At 42.2% G+C, this 18598-nt stretch overlaps 11 protein-coding genes across 11 annotated transcripts; 3 read left to right on the top strand and 8 right to left on the bottom strand.

The window, feature by feature from the left end:
• Positions 1 to 8: 8 nt before the first annotated feature.
• On the bottom strand, positions 9 to 923 carry PAS_chr4_0227 (Copper-binding protein of the mitochondrial inner membrane; the record flags this gene model as incomplete). The annotated part of the gene is made up of 1 exon (XM_002493590.1): positions 9 to 923. One exon carries the CDS (start codon positions 921 to 923, stop codon positions 9 to 11), a length of 915 nt encoding a protein of 304 aa, XP_002493635.1.
• Positions 924 to 1065: 142 nt separating this feature from the next.
• On the bottom strand, positions 1066 to 2250 carry PAS_chr4_0226 (uncharacterized protein; the record flags this gene model as incomplete). The annotated part of the gene is made up of 1 exon (XM_002493589.1): positions 1066 to 2250. One exon carries the CDS (start codon positions 2248 to 2250, stop codon positions 1066 to 1068), a length of 1185 nt encoding a protein of 394 aa, XP_002493634.1.
• A 159-nt stretch (positions 2251 to 2409) lies between these two features.
• On the bottom strand, positions 2410 to 3426 carry PAS_chr4_0929 (uncharacterized protein; the record flags this gene model as incomplete). The annotated part of the gene is made up of 1 exon (XM_002493588.1): positions 2410 to 3426. One exon carries the CDS (start codon positions 3424 to 3426, stop codon positions 2410 to 2412), a length of 1017 nt encoding a protein of 338 aa, XP_002493633.1.
• A 96-nt stretch (positions 3427 to 3522) lies between these two features.
• On the bottom strand, positions 3523 to 6246 carry PAS_chr4_0225 (Gamma subunit of coatomer, a heptameric protein complex that together with Arf1p forms the COPI coat; the record flags this gene model as incomplete). The annotated part of the gene is made up of 1 exon (XM_002493587.1): positions 3523 to 6246. The coding sequence occupies one exon, from the start codon at positions 6244 to 6246 to the stop codon at positions 3523 to 3525; it is 2724 nt and encodes a 907-aa protein (XP_002493632.1).
• Positions 6247 to 6441: 195 nt separating this feature from the next.
• PAS_chr4_0224 (Evolutionarily conserved subunit of the CCR4-NOT complex involved in controlling mRNA initiation) lies at positions 6442 to 7521 on the bottom strand (the record flags this gene model as incomplete). Its single annotated transcript, XM_002493586.1, has 1 exon — positions 6442 to 7521. One exon carries the CDS (start codon positions 7519 to 7521, stop codon positions 6442 to 6444), a length of 1080 nt encoding a protein of 359 aa, XP_002493631.1.
• A 199-nt stretch (positions 7522 to 7720) lies between these two features.
• Positions 7721 to 10366, bottom strand: PAS_chr4_0223 (Protein involved in DNA replication; the record flags this gene model as incomplete). Its single annotated transcript, XM_002493585.1, has 1 exon — positions 7721 to 10366. The coding sequence occupies one exon, from the start codon at positions 10364 to 10366 to the stop codon at positions 7721 to 7723; it is 2646 nt and encodes an 881-aa protein (XP_002493630.1).
• Positions 10367 to 10499: 133 nt separating this feature from the next.
• Positions 10500 to 11087, bottom strand: PAS_chr4_0222 (uncharacterized protein; the record flags this gene model as incomplete). The annotated part of the gene is made up of 1 exon (XM_002493584.1): positions 10500 to 11087. One exon carries the CDS (start codon positions 11085 to 11087, stop codon positions 10500 to 10502), a length of 588 nt encoding a protein of 195 aa, XP_002493629.1.
• Positions 11088 to 11343: 256 nt separating this feature from the next.
• PAS_chr4_0221 (Hypothetical protein) lies at positions 11344 to 14076 on the bottom strand (the record flags this gene model as incomplete). The annotated part of the gene is made up of 1 exon (XM_002493583.1): positions 11344 to 14076. One exon carries the CDS (start codon positions 14074 to 14076, stop codon positions 11344 to 11346), a length of 2733 nt encoding a protein of 910 aa, XP_002493628.1.
• A 338-nt stretch (positions 14077 to 14414) lies between these two features.
• PAS_chr4_0220 (Vacuolar cation channel) lies at positions 14415 to 16349 on the top strand (the record flags this gene model as incomplete). Its single annotated transcript, XM_002493582.1, has 1 exon — positions 14415 to 16349. One exon carries the CDS (start codon positions 14415 to 14417, stop codon positions 16347 to 16349), a length of 1935 nt encoding a protein of 644 aa, XP_002493627.1.
• Positions 16350 to 16500: 151 nt separating this feature from the next.
• PAS_chr4_0928 (uncharacterized protein) lies at positions 16501 to 17688 on the top strand (the record flags this gene model as incomplete). The annotated part of the gene is made up of 1 exon (XM_002493581.1): positions 16501 to 17688. One exon carries the CDS (start codon positions 16501 to 16503, stop codon positions 17686 to 17688), a length of 1188 nt encoding a protein of 395 aa, XP_002493626.1.
• A 201-nt stretch (positions 17689 to 17889) lies between these two features.
• On the top strand, positions 17890 to 18546 carry PAS_chr4_0219 (uncharacterized protein; the record flags this gene model as incomplete). Its single annotated transcript, XM_002493580.1, has 1 exon — positions 17890 to 18546. The coding sequence occupies one exon, from the start codon at positions 17890 to 17892 to the stop codon at positions 18544 to 18546; it is 657 nt and encodes a 218-aa protein (XP_002493625.1).
• Between the last annotated feature and the right edge of the window lie 52 nt (positions 18547 to 18598).

The following is an 18598-nucleotide window of genomic DNA, read 5'->3' as shown; positions in this document are numbered from 1 at the left end:
GTTCAATACTATTTGAACAAGAAACCGTACCAACTGTTCTTTTGTTTATCTCTCTGGTCTTTGGGAACATAGGCGTCGATGTGACCCTTGATTTTTTCGACAGCTCCCGACGCATCATATTGACGGCCAAGGACATCAATGAACTCACCTTCTTTGTCCATCAAGTAGAAGAATATGGAATGGTCAACAAGATAGTCCTGTCCAGCTTTGACATCTCTGGGGGTGGAAAAGTAAACTCTGAAGTTCTTGCAACACTCCTTGATCTTGTCATAAGTTCCGGTCAACCCAATGATGTCAGGATGGAAATCTTTCAGATACTCCTTTATAATGGCAGGGGAGTCCCGCGCAGGGTCACATGTTATGAAAATAGGTTGAATCTGAATATTATACTTGCTCTTTAGCTCGTCTAACATTAAGCCCAGCTTGTCCAATTCGTCAGGACAAATATCGGGGCAATGGGTAAATCCGAAATAAATTAGAGAGAATTTGTCTTTCAACTTCTCTTGAGTAAACTGCTCACCATTTGTATCTATTAGATCAAATGGACCACCTACCAAGGGTTTACCCATTCCTCTATTTTGATCAGCCTCTTTTTGAAGCTCTAGCCTTTTCTTTTCTTTCTTGAAGAAAAATGTGACGACTGTTCCGACAACTGCAAAAAGCACCACAGCTTTCCAAGTGGAAAATTCAACAGTTCCAGTGGAACCAATCTTTTGACTGTTACCTTCAGGGATAGCTCCGATAGGAATTCGGGATAGGGGCTTTCGTTTCGGGGTTTCAGCACCATCAGTAGTATTTAGACCTTCCTGCTTTTTTTGTTCCTGAAGCAACGCATGGCTAATAGATATTGGCCTATATACCTGCCTAAAAGGGACGCCTAACGGTGCCCTCAGGCGAAGAGGAATCCTAGTACGACCCAACATTCAGATCTGCAAATGGAAAAGTTAGTGGAATTGTACCGTACCACTTTTCAAGACAAAACGAGCAGTATTCTGGATTGTATTGTTGTATTATATAAGCATGCGAATGAAAAAAATACAGGTAGGGAAAATACTACTGTCCTACTTAGTTCTTACCAGCACCAGCACGGAAATATATGATGTCACCGTCTTCAACAACGTAATCCTTACCCTTCTGTTGAAGTTTACCAGCAGCCTTGACCGCAGCTTCATCGCCGTATTCAATCAAATCTTCATACTTTTGAACCTGGGCCAGAATGAAGGTGTTCATCAAATCATTGTGGATGACACCAGCGGCTTGAGGGGCCTTAGTACCTTCTCTGATCGTCCATTCTCTTACTTCTTGAGGACCACAAGTGAAATAGGAAATCAATCCTAGGGTCTTACGCATAATAGTAATGATCTTGGGAAGAGCGGAGGTGGTGCCTAATCTCTTCAGCTCCTCTTCCCTCTCTTCGTCAGTCTCCATCTGTGATAGTTTCTCTTCCAAACAAACAGAAAATGGAATGATCACGTCACCAGGGGAGTACTTGTCAACCCATTGCTTGATGGGCAACAAGTGCTTGTTCTTCTTTCTGATGTAGTCTTTCTCAGAAAGGTTGATTAAGTAGATGGAAGGTTTAGCTGTCAATAATTGCATCGAGTTGATGATCTCAACTTCCTTAGGTCCCCAATTTTGATTGGCCACTCTTTGACCATCTTCCAAAAGGGCTATGAGCTTCTTAACAAACTCAGCCTCGTCTCTCTTTTGCTTTACTTCCAAAGATTGACCTCCTCTCTTAGTGATCTTTTCAACAGCTTCCAGATGCTTCTGAGCAAACTCAATATCCTTGAGTCTCAACTCGTTACTGATAATCTCCAAGTCACGAACTGGGTTAACATCACCCTCAATATGAATAATCTCTGCATCATCGAAACATCTGACAACTTGGAAGACAGCATCAACTGCTCTAATGTGAGACAAGAAAGCGTTTCCCAAACCTTCACCTGCTGAAGCACCCTTAGTCAACCCTGCAATATCGTAGACAGTGATGAAGGCAGGAATCTTAGCCTTAGGCTTGACAACTTCCGTCAGCTTGTCCAAACGAGGAGATGGGACAATAACTCTGGCCTCTTCGGGGTCGATGGTAGCAAATGGGTAGTTGGCTGGGTTTCCAAGAGGTGATCTGGTAATAGCTTGGAAAAAAGTTGACTTACCAACATTGGCCAAACCGACAATACCTGACTTTAAATTGTTTCCAGGACGTCCCAGCAGTACTTTCTTCTCTTCTATGTGCTTCTTTGGAGGCATCTTAACGAGTTTATGAATAGACTTTTTGTGAGGGATGTGATTTTCAAATTTTGCATTCGTGGTCGACAAAGATAGCCTCACGTGACAATGACTTGGGAGAAGCGTTTGCGAATCTCAAATCTCCTCCATCCTTGCATCAAAGGCGATGCCATGAATCCCCTAACCTTCCAACCAGGTCCCGAACCTGTCAGATTGGTCTTCTTTGCTGACTTCCTTTCTACGATATTTTGATTTTCCATCGTAGATGAACGCTTCAAGTTTTTTCCCATCAAAGTACCTGCCGTTCATCTCTTGAGCGCATCGTGCAGCATCGTCTTTTGACGAAAACCGAACTGATACTATTCCCTCTGGCTCTAAATCGTAAAGGACTACGTTCGTTACGGATCCAATTTCTTCACAACCTTCTCTGATGTCTTGCTTGATCTCGAATAGATCATCCTCACTTGTCTTCAAGTCGAATACATTTTTTAAAACGACGAAATGCTTGAATCGTTCTTCTGCTTGTCGTCGCTCATATTCTACTTGGATATCGTCTTTCCAATCGTCACTGCGACTTTTGAGTCTCTGGAGCCTCTTCTTAATTACTTGCTTCTGTTCCTCCGTCAAGTCCTTATTGTGAGCTTTACTGTCCGATTCCTTGTGGGAAAAATCGGCCTTTTCTACATGTATGGTTTCCTTGCTTAAAGGTCTCCATTGGATGCCATCTAGCATCTCAATGGCAAGATCGACACTTTCAGGCTTTAGGTATACCACCAATGCGTCTCCCTTGAACTGATTCTCTTCGTTTCGATACAATTTGATTTTCTTTTCACCAGTTATCAAATTTTCCCCGATAGTACCAAGTTTCCCAAATGCATCCTCAATCTCCTCTAACGTGGTATCAGATGGTAAGTTTGTGATGTAGACTCCAGTCTGCGGTGGGCTTTTGGGTTTATTCCGTTCTTGCTCCTTCAACTCCTCTATTTTACGCTTCTTTTCCTTTTTCAATTCTTCTTTCAGCTCCCTTTCATCATTTTCAATTTTTCTTTTCTCAGGGACCCATCGTTGAAGATCATCGTCGTATTCGAACTCTTCATCGCCATCTTCAAAAATCCATTTCTCCTCATCTTTTTTAAACGACACTCGCTCATCGATCTTTGCCAAAACCTCTGGCTTTCCCTCGGGCAAGGAAGGCATTGGTTCAGAAGAGCAGGGAGATGAGTAAATAATACTACCGATTCGAGCTAGCTTCACTTAATTTTTATTCTCTTACTTATTTTAACTACAAGGCCATCAAACAATAATTTCGTTTGCAAAGAAAGTGCCGAGTTCAGCATTCACAGATTTAGCCTCTACCTTAACCATAACACCCACAGATTCCTTGTATACAAATCTGATTACGGCTGCAATGTTTTCGTTGTTTATACTCTTTCCGAATAATTTCAGGGTATGACTTGCATGCGAGCCGACTAGCTCACTAGAGTCACAGGGCGACATTGATGAGTCCTTGATTAACTTCGCAACAACATCTGCAATTCCTTTGGCATCAGAAAGATTGAATACCGATGAACAGGGGTTGGGTAACGAATCCCACACGCTAGTGAAGTTACCTGCGAAAGATGGCACTATGAAGTCTCCTGGAACGATATCTACACTCTCGACTCTGTACTCATCTTCAAATCCTTCATCACCCTCAGCTGCTTCACCTGTTGCAGGATCAACCTCCTTGGCAATATAGGTCAAATTGTTGGTGAACAGACAGCCCTCAAGGGTTTCACTTCTGGTAAACGAGACGTAAGTGGATCCTGTAGTTTGAGGCTTAAGACTTTCAATAGGAGCAACAAAGTCCTCGACGAATTCTTCAAAATCTGGTTCAGACACCATTGTTACATTGTCTAATTGTAAGTCTGTCAACGTATTCTCAACATTGAACTGTAACACAATATGACCCGCAAAAATATGTTTTACACATGTGACAACAAATTCTGTCTCCTTTTCTGTTAAATCGACAACATGAGACGATCTCAAAAGATCACCATAGGCTGCCAACTCAGGAATGCTTGAAAGTTCTTGGGCGTATTGTTGTTGCAATAGATTGTGTTTGGCAAACTCACTGACTTCCTCCTTAGGTTGTTTGCTTTCTTTCTGGATCGACTCTTCAATAGAGTTCAGTTTTTCTTTGTACTCATACGCTCTAGCCTCGTCTTCTGAGATCTTTGGAATGTTAGATCCATCGAAAGGAACGTTGAACGATTCTTCGTCACCATTCACATATTGAGCCAGCTTTTGTTCCAGAATAGGTAAAGAATAGCTGAATCCAGGGTCAATAAATGCACGGGCTTCGTCAAACTTCTCAGTTGAAAGAAGTTTCAAGGCCAGTGCTGCTCTGTCTCTGACTTCGTCGTCAACGTCATTGAGGCATCTAGTAAGCAAGATAGAAATACTCTTGTTTATTGAAGCATCTCCGATTAGGGCAAATTTCGAAAGTGCGATAACTGCTGATGATCTAACAATGGAATTCTCCAATACGACACGGTTGTAAATGTGACGGATATAAAGCGTTGGTTTAGAAGTTTTTGGACCTTCGTTACCTAAAAGGTGCAAGATCCTCACAGCCAGTTCAGTGAACTCGCAATCTTCAATAAACTCACATAGCTTCTCCAAGCAAGATTCTCTGGATTCTGGAACAAACTTGATGACATCAAAAATAGCTTCGATAATAGAGTTTTTCAAGTTGAAGCCTCCTTCTTCCCTAAGTCTATCGTTCAAGAAGGACAACATTGACTTGTGTTTTTCTGGGAACTTGAGTGAAAGAGAACGAATTGAGTCGATGACCACAATCTTAAATTCATCAGATATATCATCCATAAATCCAGCAATAGTCTTGATCAATCTATCAACGTTATCATTGTTACCAGTCTTCAAAAGTGTAGTAATGGCATAAGTAGAAATTGCTCTGTTTGAATCATTAATCAAGCCTTCTAAGGACCCATTACATACAACAATGTTCTCTGGGTTAGTAAGAGATATTTTGTTGAGTAATCTAACGGCAGCAAATCTTACAACAGTCCTAGGAGCAGACAAAAAAGTATCCAAAACGTAAATAGCCTTAACAATCAAACCTGACAATGCCGGGATTGTCACAATCGTCTTCACGGCCTCTAAGGCCACCATATCAGATCTGTTTTGAAGGGCGATCTCAAAGTATGATTCAAAGTTTCCTGCAAGAGAAGAATCGGTTTCCAAAACTTTTGCAATATAATGAGTAAGCTGAACCAAAGCCGCAGGATGCTTCAAAACGTTATTTGAGCTTAGAGATTGGATCATCTTCATTAATGCCATCTTGTCATGATTTCGAAGATGATACAACAACCCAAGAGCGTGGTATTGGTAGATGAACGATGACAAATTTTGTGATCCATACTGCTCGTGATTGGCAACAGGTGATGTCAAGAACACTTTGGATGCACTTATAGTGCCTTGGGTTTCGTTAGTCCAGCGTTTGACAACGTCCTTAGCAACCGGCAACATATGATACGAAGATATCAACGCAGCAGACGAAATACTTTGATTCTTATCCACTACGCTATTCTTAAAAAGTCTCTCAGTGGCATTGACAGTGGATGCATCCAAAACCCTTGCTAACGTTCGGATAGCGTTGGGTTTATAAGTAATATCACCATTTTGCGCGTCCTTCATGATGGAAGATGTAACCATCAATACATCTTCAGAAGTCTTGGAGAGTTCCTTAATCGTGAGGTACACCATCTGACGTAGAGATACATCTTTATGCTGGAATAACTTGGAAATGGAAAAGAACAATGTAGTCGACTCTGTAGATGGGAACGAATCACCAGAGTATAAAAGGCGTAGAAGACGGGCCAACAACATCCTACAACGCTTTGCCTGAACCGGAGAAGCATTGAAAGCCTGCAGACAGTCCTGGAAGACTGTCATCTTGTCAGGGAGAACTCCTGAGTCCGAATCTTCGAACTTCTTGTAGCTCAGAGTCGACATTGGTTGGGTTGTGGTGTTTTGGAGACTTGAAAGAACAAGTCAGCGAGCGAATGCGCGCGACCGACAGCGTGTACGGTGGGCGGAAATTATGGATTTCAACCTAAGGGGATCGATCACCAGAAGGAGCGTAGAAAGTAGCTGGATAGAAAAATCCCTTGCAATAATACCATTCAATTAGCTATACAATAATATACATTACTCCTGGGAGACATTTACCAGTAACTGTGACAGACATCTTTTTGTAGCCGCATCATTCACCAATACTGAGCTGAACGTCCCATCTTTGAGTGGCTCAGGTAGACATTCCTTCAAAGCCTTCTTGGCGTCAACATTATCAGATAGACGCAAGTAACATCGTACCACATGTTTGAGCAAGCGTGGGGCTGGTTGAAGCACTAGCTGTTCAACCATTGATTTCAAAACGTTGGAAACAGCAGAAAAGCGTTCAAAAGTCTGACAGACGTATGCTAATCCGGAATCATCGAATAGAATCTTCTGTACTATGAAAATGGCAACTGTCTTAGACAGTTCTGATGAAGATTCCATGATTTTGAGGCATAGAGGAATAATTTCTGTGGTAAGTAAGAAGGACACTACCTCTGGTGAATCGTTCTTAACAAGAGCACCAATAACTCCTAGTGAGGTCAGTTTTAGGTACTCAAATGGTCGCTGTTTGGAACTGGTATTAAGGAAAGGGTACAAAAATAATGGAATGTGAGCGTTCAGAAATGCATTTCTAGTGTCTGGATGAGATGCCACACATTGTAGAAGGGCCAACGCATTGCATACTCGGTTTGATATAGGTGTAGTTAATTGGGGCGGTGACAACAACGGGTATACGGCAACAATCTCTTCCAAGAGAGAAGTCATCACGCCAAATGAATGCCAAAGTACTAGAGCCAAATCGTCATACAATTCTCTTTTCTTACCAAGTTCTAGAAGTGCTTGTTCCTTGTTCGGACCATAGGCCAACTCCAGAATCCATGCGTAAACTTTTTCATCATTCAAAGCTTTGTTAGTATTAGGAGCTCCACCAGAACTCACAGAGGCTCCTGGAGGAGGCCCTGATGATGTTCCTGCGGGTACTCCTCCGGGAATATTCGTTGCAATACCTCCTGGAGGGCCTGCAGAAAGACTTGCCGCCATAGTTGTCTGAATTGGAGCGGTGTCACTGGTTAAGCCCGAGTTGACAACGTTGGAAGGATACCCGAACCCTCTTTGGGGAAGTTGCGACTGTACTTGTGGATCATTGTATACCTGTCGTTGGGGATACATTGTCAGGTAAATTCTATTCTCAATACAGAGAGACAAATTACAGTCGATGGAAGTTGGAAAGCTAAGGTGGAGGGGGGAAGTTTAAGAGACAAATTGGTGATGGGAAAGGCTTTTCGCGTGTGAAGTTGGAAAAGTGATTAAGATTATGTAAGATTAAAAAGACTATGGTATAAATTTCTATGCCGTATTAGAGAGTTCTTCACTTGGGAAGTGTGTATTTCATGAAACTACGTTGCAGCTGCTTCCTAACACTCAGTTTTTGAGTTCCGACAAAACTGTCAATACTCAATTTGATAGCTCGATCTAGGTCACTGCTTGAAACGAACTCACTAAGCCGCATGCGTGCAAAGGACTCTGCTATTCGTAGGATACTCTCAAAATGACGGACAGTAATAGGGAAACTACCGGTAGTAATGCTCTCAGTACGCAGGTCAGCGTAAACCCTTGCTACTTTATCCCGGTCCATTTGTGTTAGTTTAGGATACAATTTTGTTCTTGCATAGTGGATATATTTAACCAGTAAGTCCTGAGGAATAGGTGAAATTTGATTCTCTTTTTCACGCTGTAGCTGTTGTCTGCGCTCACGTTTTCCTTTGTTTACAGACACATCATGCTGTACTTGGCTCACAGTTCGATCACCTTCAATTTCTCCCTCACTATCATCAGAATCATTGGCATCGTCATGTGGATGGGATCTAATATGGGAATCTACCACGAACTTTGCCAATCTCTCATCAACTGATGGATCCACTAAATCTCTGACAACACAAAGGATGTCAAAACGGGATAAGATAGGTTCTGTTAGATTGACATTATGTGCCAAGTTCATAGTCGGATTATATCTTCCACCAACAGGATTAGCTGCTGCTATTATAGAACATCTGGCTTGTAACGAAGTGACAATACCTGCTTTTGAGATGGAAATGGACTGCTGTTCCATGGCTTCATGGATGGATGTTCTATCTTGGTCATTCATTTTGTCAAACTCATCTATCAGACAGGTTCCCTTATCAGCAAGAACCAATGCACCTCCTTCCAAAGTCCATTCACGCGTAACTGGGTCCTTTCTGACACTTGCAGTAAGACCCACCGCAGAAGCCCCTTGACCTGTAGCAAACACTGCCCTGTGGGCAGTTTTCTCAACATATTTCAAGATTTGAGATTTAGCCGTACCTGGATCACCCAGTAAAAGAACATTGATATCACCCCTAATAGAATGCTTACCATTGATATCTTTGGGAACACCTCCGAACAAGGAGCAAGCAATGGCGGCTTTTATATCACGATGTCCATATATAGAGGGAGCCATGGAACCGATAATCTTGTCCACAATACCTCTCTGTTTACTAAGCTGAATAATTTGGCTTTCATCTTCATCAGTCCAGGGCACCGATCCTGAAGAATCCAAAGCTGGATTGGTAGATCCAGAAGCGTCCCTTCTCCGCAGGCAGTTTGCTTCAATGACCGTGGCAAACACTGGAAATCCATTGTGTGCATTCAATGCACCATCATAACTATTCTTGTAAACACCAGTGATATCAACTTCTTCTCCCGGTTTGGCTGCGTCCACCAAATCCCATAGTAACACTATTTCCCTGTGGCGGGGTAGTCTTCCTGGGGGAACAGCTCCTGGAGGCTCTTGTAAAGTTATCCTCTGATAATTCCTATATAATGTACGCTCTGCGTTCATTTTGAAAGGACCACGAGATTGGCAATTGGTACAGTAGGAGACTTTGACTTCTTGGGTAGAATCTTGAATATAAGGACCTAAAACCATATGACAACGCAAGCAGTCAAACTTGACGTATTTCAGCTGTGGGAACACACCAGTTCGCCTTGTGACTACACCAGTAACACGAACTAGAGCATTTAAATGTGTCTCTCTTAGCTCACGCAAACTGCTGATGTTTGGAAAGTCTGTGATGCGAACATGTACCTCGGAATGAATTTGCGCATAATCTGGATAGTGTAATTCTGTAGCCTCCATAGCTACAACATCAAATATTTGAAGAATTTGATCTGGGCAACTGGCCAAAAACAGAGCCAGAATAGCTTTACTTTCCAGAATATGAGTATATGATACATCCAGACTTTCAGAGTTAACTTCACCAAGAGCTCTAATTCTTGCACCGTATACGGAGCGGCCATTTTCGTCGGTATACTCAAGCAAGAATGATTTCAGTTCTCTCGCAATAGTTCTATTAACATTGGGAGTCAGAATCCATTGGAGAATGGACTCAGCTTTGACATCGGCCAACGATTCAAGAGTCAGCTCTTCCGCCAACGGGTCAATATCTTCCAAGTCATCATCATCATGTCCCAATCTGTCATCGTCATAGGCGGTTCTTCTTCTTCTAGATTGCACTGGCAATCCAGTTCGGGTGTCAATCTCAACATCCATATCAGCACCATCACCAAGATAAATATCTCTGTCTGCAGCTAAAGCTTGTTTCTGTAGTCTGTCTTTTTCATTCAGAAGTTTGTCAACTTTTCTTCTCTCTTCTGGGTCCATCTGCTCATACTCATTATCGTCAATCTGGTCTATATCGTAGTGGTCTTGGTCCCTGTTTTGGCGGTAATCGTCAAACATATTGTCTCCAATCAGGTCCTCAGCATCATCTTCCTCGTCTACCTCCTCCTCGTCAATGATGGGTATCTCTTCCTCTCCAATCTCCTGTTCGTCGTCATCAAAGGGAAGGGTAGGTGACGATGGAGGTAATCCCAATGTTGCAGGTGGTGGTGGTGACGAACGCATTGAGTTTGAAGAAGAGGCATGGAAGTCGACATCTTCAATCTCTTCATCTGACGAGTCTTCAATAATACGTTTCCTACGGGGTGGAGCCATTGTATTATGGGTAATTAGTTGTAAGTAGAGATAATGTGACGCGTTCTATTTAACTAAAATGGGCATTTTTGTTCTTTCTATGTGCTTTTTTGGTGTCTCGTGAAATTCGCGCTTGCCAGATCCGGTATAGTATCTACAGAATCAAACAACATGTCTGGGTTGGTTTGTATGTCACAAGGAGGCTGGCTCTGGTGGCAGTTTCAAAGACGTCATCAACTCCTTCCCCGGTTAGGGCAGAGCATTCAATATACTTCCTAGCATCTATTCGTTTCGCCATGGCTTCACCTTGTTGTGGGAACACGAACTGTCGAACACTTTCAGGATCTTCAGGGTTACACTGTTGCTGGCGTATATCCTTCTTTAACCCAACTAAGATTCTCGGGGCGTTGGGTACAAATGAACGAACTTCTTCAATCCATTTTGTCCCCACGTTATCCAACGAATCTGGAGTATCTAATGCAAATCCGATCAAAATTGCGTGAGCTTTGGCATAACTCAATGGCCTTAACCGTTCATATTCCTCTTGTCCTGCAGTATCCCACAATGCCAATCTCACTGCCTTGCCGTCAACTCGACAGTCAGTAGCATAGTTTTCAAATACTGTGGGGTGGTACTCTGTGGGAAACTCCCCAAGTGTAAACACATAGAGCAACGAGGTCTTGCCACAAGCACCATCACCCACAATCACCAGCTTACGATTAATGATATTTTCAACCGACATGATGAAGGGTGCCTATTTGATTCGTTCTCGTTCTGATTTCTTTGCGACTGGAGCGCTCGGATCGTCTTCAGGTTTTGAGTTTTGTTAAGGAATGTACTGTCAACGCGATGAGGGAAGAATAAGGTTGACGGAACAGAATCTCGCGAAAGAGAGAATATCAACCTTGGTGGAGTTGAGGGGATCCAGAAGTTGCTGAGGCATTTGACTTCGTTGGCGTTGATTATCATATATTCTACGTTAAATATTTAAACACTATTCATCTCATCTGGTCAGTCTTTGGCCAGCTGGGCATAAATCTGACACGACTTGCAAGCCCAAGCTCATAGAGAATTTCAAATCGGAAAGGTAATATGCCTCGCAGATCATGTTGAAGAGCTACCACAAACTGATCCAATGTCAACGTTGGGTACATAGTCAAGGCCGGTTTGCTGAAATTAAATAAACCTTGTAGATTGTACTCGCCAGAGTCGTCCTTGAAGTTCTTTATGGCTTGAAATGTCGCCAACTGAATCCTCTCGTAATCATTCACTCCAAGTTGAGCACTCCAAATACTACCAACAGACCCTGGGTAACTCCAAATAGAGTTGTTCCCCCCAAAAAGAGTTGCCCCAGAAATGTGTGCAGCGCCTGCTGGATTGGCGTCTGGTCTATTCTGCTCGAAAAATCCTCCATTATAGCCAGCATTGAATCCTGATTGACTGGTTCTTCCCGGTAAAAACACATTGCCAGGGCTCGAAGGAGATGCAAACCCGTTAGGATCACTTCCCCAGCCACTAAAATGTGCTGGCATCTGAGCACCTGAAATTTCAGAAGGATAATGCTTATTCTGATTGAAGAAGTTGTTAGCTGGTGCTCCATATACTGGTGTGTTGCTTATATTGCTATTTTCATCTCGTAAAGAAGACTCAGCCTTCCTTAAAAGGGCATTGACCTCTTCGAATGAATTTTCTTCTACAGGCTGTGAAGTTTTTGGCGGGACTAAAGATTGATATTGCTGTTGATAACCGGTCGGGCCTTGTCTTGAATTTGGAACATTTCCTTGTTGTGCTGAACTTCGTTGCTGAAGTCGTTGCTTTTCTTCCTCCAATCTTTGAGCTTCGAGTTTCTCTTTTTCTACACGTTCATTTTCAAGTCTCTCCTTCTCTAGCCGTTCCTCTTCTAGTCTCTTCAACTCTTGTTCCTTGCGACGTTTCTCTTCCAGAACTTTCCGCCTCTCTTCTTCCTTCTTTCGACGTTGTTCTTCTTTCCTACGAATTCCTTCCTCCGTTCTTCGTCTCTGTTCTTCTTCTCGTTTTCGTTCCTCTTCCAATTTCTCTGCCTCCTTTCTTCGGCGCTCCTGTTCCTTTGCAATCTCTTCTAGCCGTTTCTTTTCTAGAAGTTCTTCTTTCCGTCTTTTCTCTTCTTTTTCTTTTTCCTTCTGAAGAGCTTCTTCCATTTCTAGTTCGGCAAGCAATTGATTTCTGGTATCTTCGGCAACTTTCTCTCGGTATGCAGTGACAAACCTTTCCTTTACTATTTGTGTAGTCATCACTTGCAACATTCGGAAAGCTTGTTGAAGTCTCTTCTTGTCAAGATACTCCTTTTCCAAAATTTCCTGGTCTTCTTCGTCTTCATCTTCATCTTCGTAGATTTCATCCTCAAAATCTTGGTTCACCTCCTCTACTTCTTGGTATTCTTGCTCTTCTGAAGATACTGTATTTATGGCATTCTCGACTCGTTCTAGGAACAACTTTGATTGCTCGTCAGTCCACACATGTTCGTCTTCGCCTTGTTCATCCTCAGTCCGTTTCCATTCATCTTTCAATTGCATTAGCTTCTTCGGAGTGGCTATAAATTCTTGTCTGTCTCGCCCTTTTAATGCTAGTGAGTCAGCTATCCCATTGAGCCAGGCCTCAGTTTCACCTGGTGTGTTGGGAGTCTTGGTCCAATCTGCATCAGTACGTTCAGCGTACTTGATCAAAGCGTTCTTCAGAAATGTAGGATTGAATACACCAATATTCGTTCGGAAAACATCCTCTATCTTGGAAACGCTTTTTTGAACATCTGAGTCTGCTTGGATATTAATGCTGTTGGTTGGGGCTGTGGAAATGTTGTCGCTGATGTTGCTTGTGCTACTATTTTTATTATTGCAATCCTCAAGCCTGTTCATATTTATGGCTAGCCTTTCCATCATCGTGATAAAAGAACGCCCATCATGATTAAGTATATCATCGGCAATTGTTGAAAGCTGATTCGACGTAGGCATTTTTACTTCTATTTGACCATCCTGTATGTTGTCTGTATTGTCAGTAGGAAGGTCTTGAGCTAATGGCTCACAAATTGTATGATGTTCGTGCTCATAATCCCGCTCATCAGATTCATATTCTTCAGAGTCAAGGTCCACTTCAGTATCCAAACACTCATAGTCACCCAGCATACTCTTGAAAGACTCCAAATCATTTGAAAAAAATGGTTCCAAGGTTTTAATTTCATGCTCACCAATGTGGGCGTAGTAGCTATCGTATAGCTCAATGAGATCTTGTTCAAGAGCCTTCTTGTCACCACAAGCTTGACATCGACATGCCCCACATTCAATATACTTCAGGGAGCTTAATAACTCCTCTTTATCGATGCTTACAAGAGATTTCCTCTGATCTGGTGTCATAGAATTCCAAAATTCTTTCAGTCCCTCGTGTTCTTCGGAATTTATGGTCAAAGCACCCCAAAAGTTGTACGGATCTGCACTTTGATATTCACTTACTACCACCTCTCCATTCTCTGTCTGCTTAATGACTCGAGATACAGGATAATCTGCATCTGGGTCATTAATATCTACGCTAACGGGTGGCGTTTCGTGTCTTACCTTCTTCGTTCTGTGCGATTTGTTCTTGTGTCTAGACTTGTTCTCATATCCGTTGGTATGAGACAATGCAGTTTGATAGTCAAACATCACGTCCCTTCCGGCAACATAGTCCTGTGTGTTAGGTTTCTCTGTTCTCGTACCGGTCATCTTTTGTGCATAAGAACCTTTGTAGGGGATTAGGAGATGCCGTGCTAAATTAGTAGGTGATGAATGTTGCGTTGTAACCCTTTTAGGTTTCTGTCGAAAAATGAGATTATCCCAGATTGATCATGTTCTCGAAGAGGTGCAGAAGGGAAACGCTGGGCGGAGAAAACGAAAACTGGCCTAGTGCGACTTTCGAACAAAGCAATATTCTGTCCAAATAATCCCCTGAGCAACTTCGTGAGCAGGATTCCCTGCACGATGAGGATGCGCAGCAGGCTATTCTTCATTTTTCAGCATCTTTCATTTTTTTCTACAACACCAACAAGAGTATACTGGCGTCTATGAGTCAAGACAGCGAAAGGGCAGCGCATTACTATGGTACTCCTACTGCTAGGCAGAATCTGCGTATTGCTCTGAATCTGAAACAGGTTATCGATAGGGCGATTATCATTCCTGCTGAGATCCACGAGATAACGCGTCCTGACAGTACTTTGCTAAACGCTAATGTTGTTGAAGCTGTTTACAATGCAGCTGGTGGAGTGGGCAAGGGCAAAGAGGGAACTTCTTCTAGAAAATATAGAAGTGCTTTGCCTTTTTGTCTTCTCAAAGTCAGTGAATGGTATATGCAGTTGGCTGATATGGAGCTGTCTGCTGCTCAACTACATGAGTCACGAAGTGTTGCTGCTCAGCAGTTGTCAAAAATAATCATTGAACAGCAACAGGATGAACGATATTTGTTCATTGCTATGTTGACTCGTCGGTTTACAATTAATCTCAACACCGAAGACAGCTATCCCCAGAATGTTTTGGAGCTGAGTGTAGACATGCATTCTACTATGATAATCAGTTCGTCTGGTTACCAACGATGTGTCACCTGGATTTGGAGAGGTTGGATAATACAATCTAGAGAAAACCCACTATCATACGTCTTATACGATGGAGTCAACGATACTCGTTTCCTATCTCACTTCAACCCCGACAGGATTAGGACACCTCAATACCAGAACATTCTGGAGATTTTGTTTTCAATTGTTTACTTGATCTTGTACACCTTTATAGTGAACACAGAAGCAAGCGCCTCCATTGATTTTTTTGAGCTGTGTTTTTACATCTTCACTCTTGGTTATGTTGTGGATGAAATCGTGAAAGTGTACCATATTGGATCCAATTACATTCAGTTTTGGAATGCATTCAATGACACGATGTACGCCTTGCTCTCGGTTTCTATAATGTTCCGTATCATGGCAGTACGTGCTGGTTCTCCAGTTAACATGAATAAGTTTGATACAATTTCCTACCGATTGCTATCGTGCGCAGCCCCGTTCATGTGGACTAGATTATTGTTGTTCTTGGACGTGAACAAGTTTGTCGGAACAATGATTGTGGTTATTAAGGTTATGATGAAGGAGTCTGCAATCTTTTTTTTCCTACTGACTGTGATTTTAGTTGGTTTTCTGCAAGGTTTCCTTGGTCTAGACCAAGCAGACGGTCGTAGAGATGCCACTACCAAGATATTGTCTGTATTAGTTCATACCGTCATTGGTGGACCAGATTTCCAGAGCTTTAACAAATTTGCTCCTCCCTATGCGCAAATTTTGTATTACGTCTTTACATTTTTCATCACAGTAATCTTGCTGAACATCCTGATTGCACTTTACAGCACTGCCTACAGCGAGATTGTGGACAACTCTACCAACGAATATCTGGCACTTGTTGCTCAGAAGACTTTGCGATATGTGAGAGCTCCTGACGAGAATGTATACGTTGCACCATACAACTTAGTTGAGTTTTTCATTTTACCTCTTCAGTGGCTTGTTCAACCTTCAACTTATCACTCTATCAATAAGGCGGTTATGACCATTATCTATTTGCCGTTGATATTGTATGTTGCCTCTGAAGAGGTCAAGATTGCCAAGCGTGTGAATTACAATAGGGGACGAAACTTGCCTGATGATGCCAACGAACATGATACAGAGTGGAGTTTGACAGATGGTTTTGACGACGACACAGACGCAGAAGAAGCTGAACAACAAATTAACGAAAATCTCTCTGTACAGCTTCAAGCGGAACTGGAGGATCCGGAATTTCAAGCTGGCCGCAAAGAATGGCTGCGATCAGTGCAACGTCTGGTCCCACCAATCCACGAAAGCTCAAAGATGGGAGTTTCTTTAGAGACCTATGATGTTATGAAAAAACTAGAAACGCTAACAGCACTGGTGGGACAATTAGTTGAAGATAACAAAGAGCTACGGCAGCAATTGTTAGAAAAGAAATAAGCATTATATATTAAAGATATGAGTTATTGTGTTGTCACAATTTAAGTTAACCTAGACCAATCTAACTTTTCGATTGCGAACTTCGAGAAAGACATCGGTTATAATTATATATATACAATCTCTTTCAAGTGTTTGCGTCTATTCTTCCCTGATGGATGAATATAAGGCCGTTGCAGCAATACTAAAGGCGTTTTACGATTTTGGCGACTGGGAAAGACATGAAATTATTCAACCACGTACACTAAAATGGAAATCATTAAGTAAAGACGAGCAAGAACTCCTTGCCTGGTTCCCTGATCATTTAACGAGTTTGAGTCAATGCATTGCCAGCAATGAATTGTTTATGAGGGAACTCGCATCTAAAGTGGCTGCTGATTGGGGAAATTCTGAGGATAGTTCGAAATGGGGTAACTCGGTTGGGTCAGACCTGGATAAGGTTAGATCGACCATGCTACAATTTACCAGAGAGTGGAGTGAACTGGGAGCCAAAGAAAGAGAGATCTGCTACGGGCGAATAACACAGGAACTAGAGTCAATGTACCCAGAAGTGGAAGAACGACAGCGTGTCAAAATTCTAGTGCCCGGTTGTGGGCTTGGCAGATTGGTAGTGGAGCTTGTCAAACGTGGATTCCAAACTCAAGGCAACGAATTTTCATATCATATGCTACTTGCGTCCAACTTTATCCTTAATCACACGTTTGTGGCAAACAATTATCAAATATTCCCCTTCATTCATAGGTTCTCTCACAATAAGAAACGAAACTTGCAATTGGCTCCTGTCTTTATTCCAGATTACAATCCAGGTGATATATCATTCTTGCAGCGAGACTATCCTGACATTCCTGTGGCTGATCTTATGTCAATGACTGCGGGATCTTTTGTGGATTTGTATGGCCCTCCGAATTTAGTTCACTCAGATATTTATACTGCTGATGACGAAGCATCTCAGTTTAGGGCTCTGAATAAAGGGACCTGGGATGTTGTGGTAACCACGTTTTTTTTGGACACTGCATCCAATGTTATTGAATACTTGAAGAGTATCCACCACTGCTTAAAGCCCCATGGTTACTGGATTAACTTTGGACCTTTATTGTGGCACTATGAAAATGATGAAAATGTCAGGACTAGGGTGCGCACAGAAAACGGAATGCAAGTTGAAAGTGTAGAACCGTTGAAAGGACTAGAATTGACTAGGGATGATTTGATCCAACTTATCACAGACATTGGTTTTATTTTTCTCAAACATGAATCCGAAATATCCTCCCGGTATTGCGGCGATGAGCGAGAGTTAGGAGGATGGGAGTACAAGTGTGAATACTGGCTTTGTCAGAAAGCGTAAACTTTGATTATAGCACCTGGTAGACAGATTCCCGTTGCCTATACATCTTCTAATTAATGATCTACACTTATCGCAGATCTGATAGTATTATGTAATATATATATTGGTTATCAAAGAGGCATCCCGCGAATGGCTACAATTTGAGCTAAACATCACCCTTTCTTGCCTGGCTTTCTAACGTCTTGCTTTGTATCATTAATAATGAGTTCCAACAAGCAAATTACAGCGGTCAAGCTAGTGCTTCTTGGAGAGGCAGCTGTAGGAAAGTCTTCCTTGGTTTTACGTTTTGTCAGCAACGATTTCCAGGAAAATAAAGAACCCACTATCGGAGCAGCCTTTCTGACACAACGGTGCACAATTGGAGATAAGACCATCAAGTATGAGATATGGGATACCGCTGGTCAGGAAAGATTTCAGTCACTTGCTCCCATGTATTACCGTAACGCACAAGCTGCACTAGTGGTGTATGATGTGACAAAACCGAAGAGCTTCATCAAGGCCCGCCATTGGGTCAATGAATTACATGAACAGGCATCCAAAAACATCATAATTGCTCTTTGCGGCAACAAATACGATATTGTCGAGTCAGAGGATAACGATGTTTCGACAGAGAATGAAGATGATGATTCCCGTAAACGTAAGGTCAGTGTACAAGAGGGTCAGACCTTGGCGGATGATGAAGGTCTATTGTTTTTTGAGACCTCGGCAAAGACAGGATTTAACGTTAATGAAGTATTCACCACTATTGGAAAGCATATTCCAGAAGCCACTAGCTCTGAAAATGCTGCTGGTCAGGAAAGAGTTGATCTTACAAATAGACTGGATAGTTCTTCTACGGAATCAACCTGTCAATGTTAGGGTAAAGAAGTTTTAATTTTATTTGAAATAGTTATATTAAGGGTTAGCTTTT

This window comes from Komagataella phaffii, chromosome 4 (genome assembly GCF_000027005.1).
Source record: "Komagataella phaffii GS115 chromosome 4, complete sequence".
In the NCBI taxonomy this organism is placed as follows: Eukaryota; Fungi; Ascomycota; class Pichiomycetes; order Pichiales; family Pichiaceae; genus Komagataella; species Komagataella phaffii.
The sequence above is the reverse complement of the archived record's forward strand: the minus strand, read 5'-3'. Positions and strand labels throughout refer to the sequence as shown.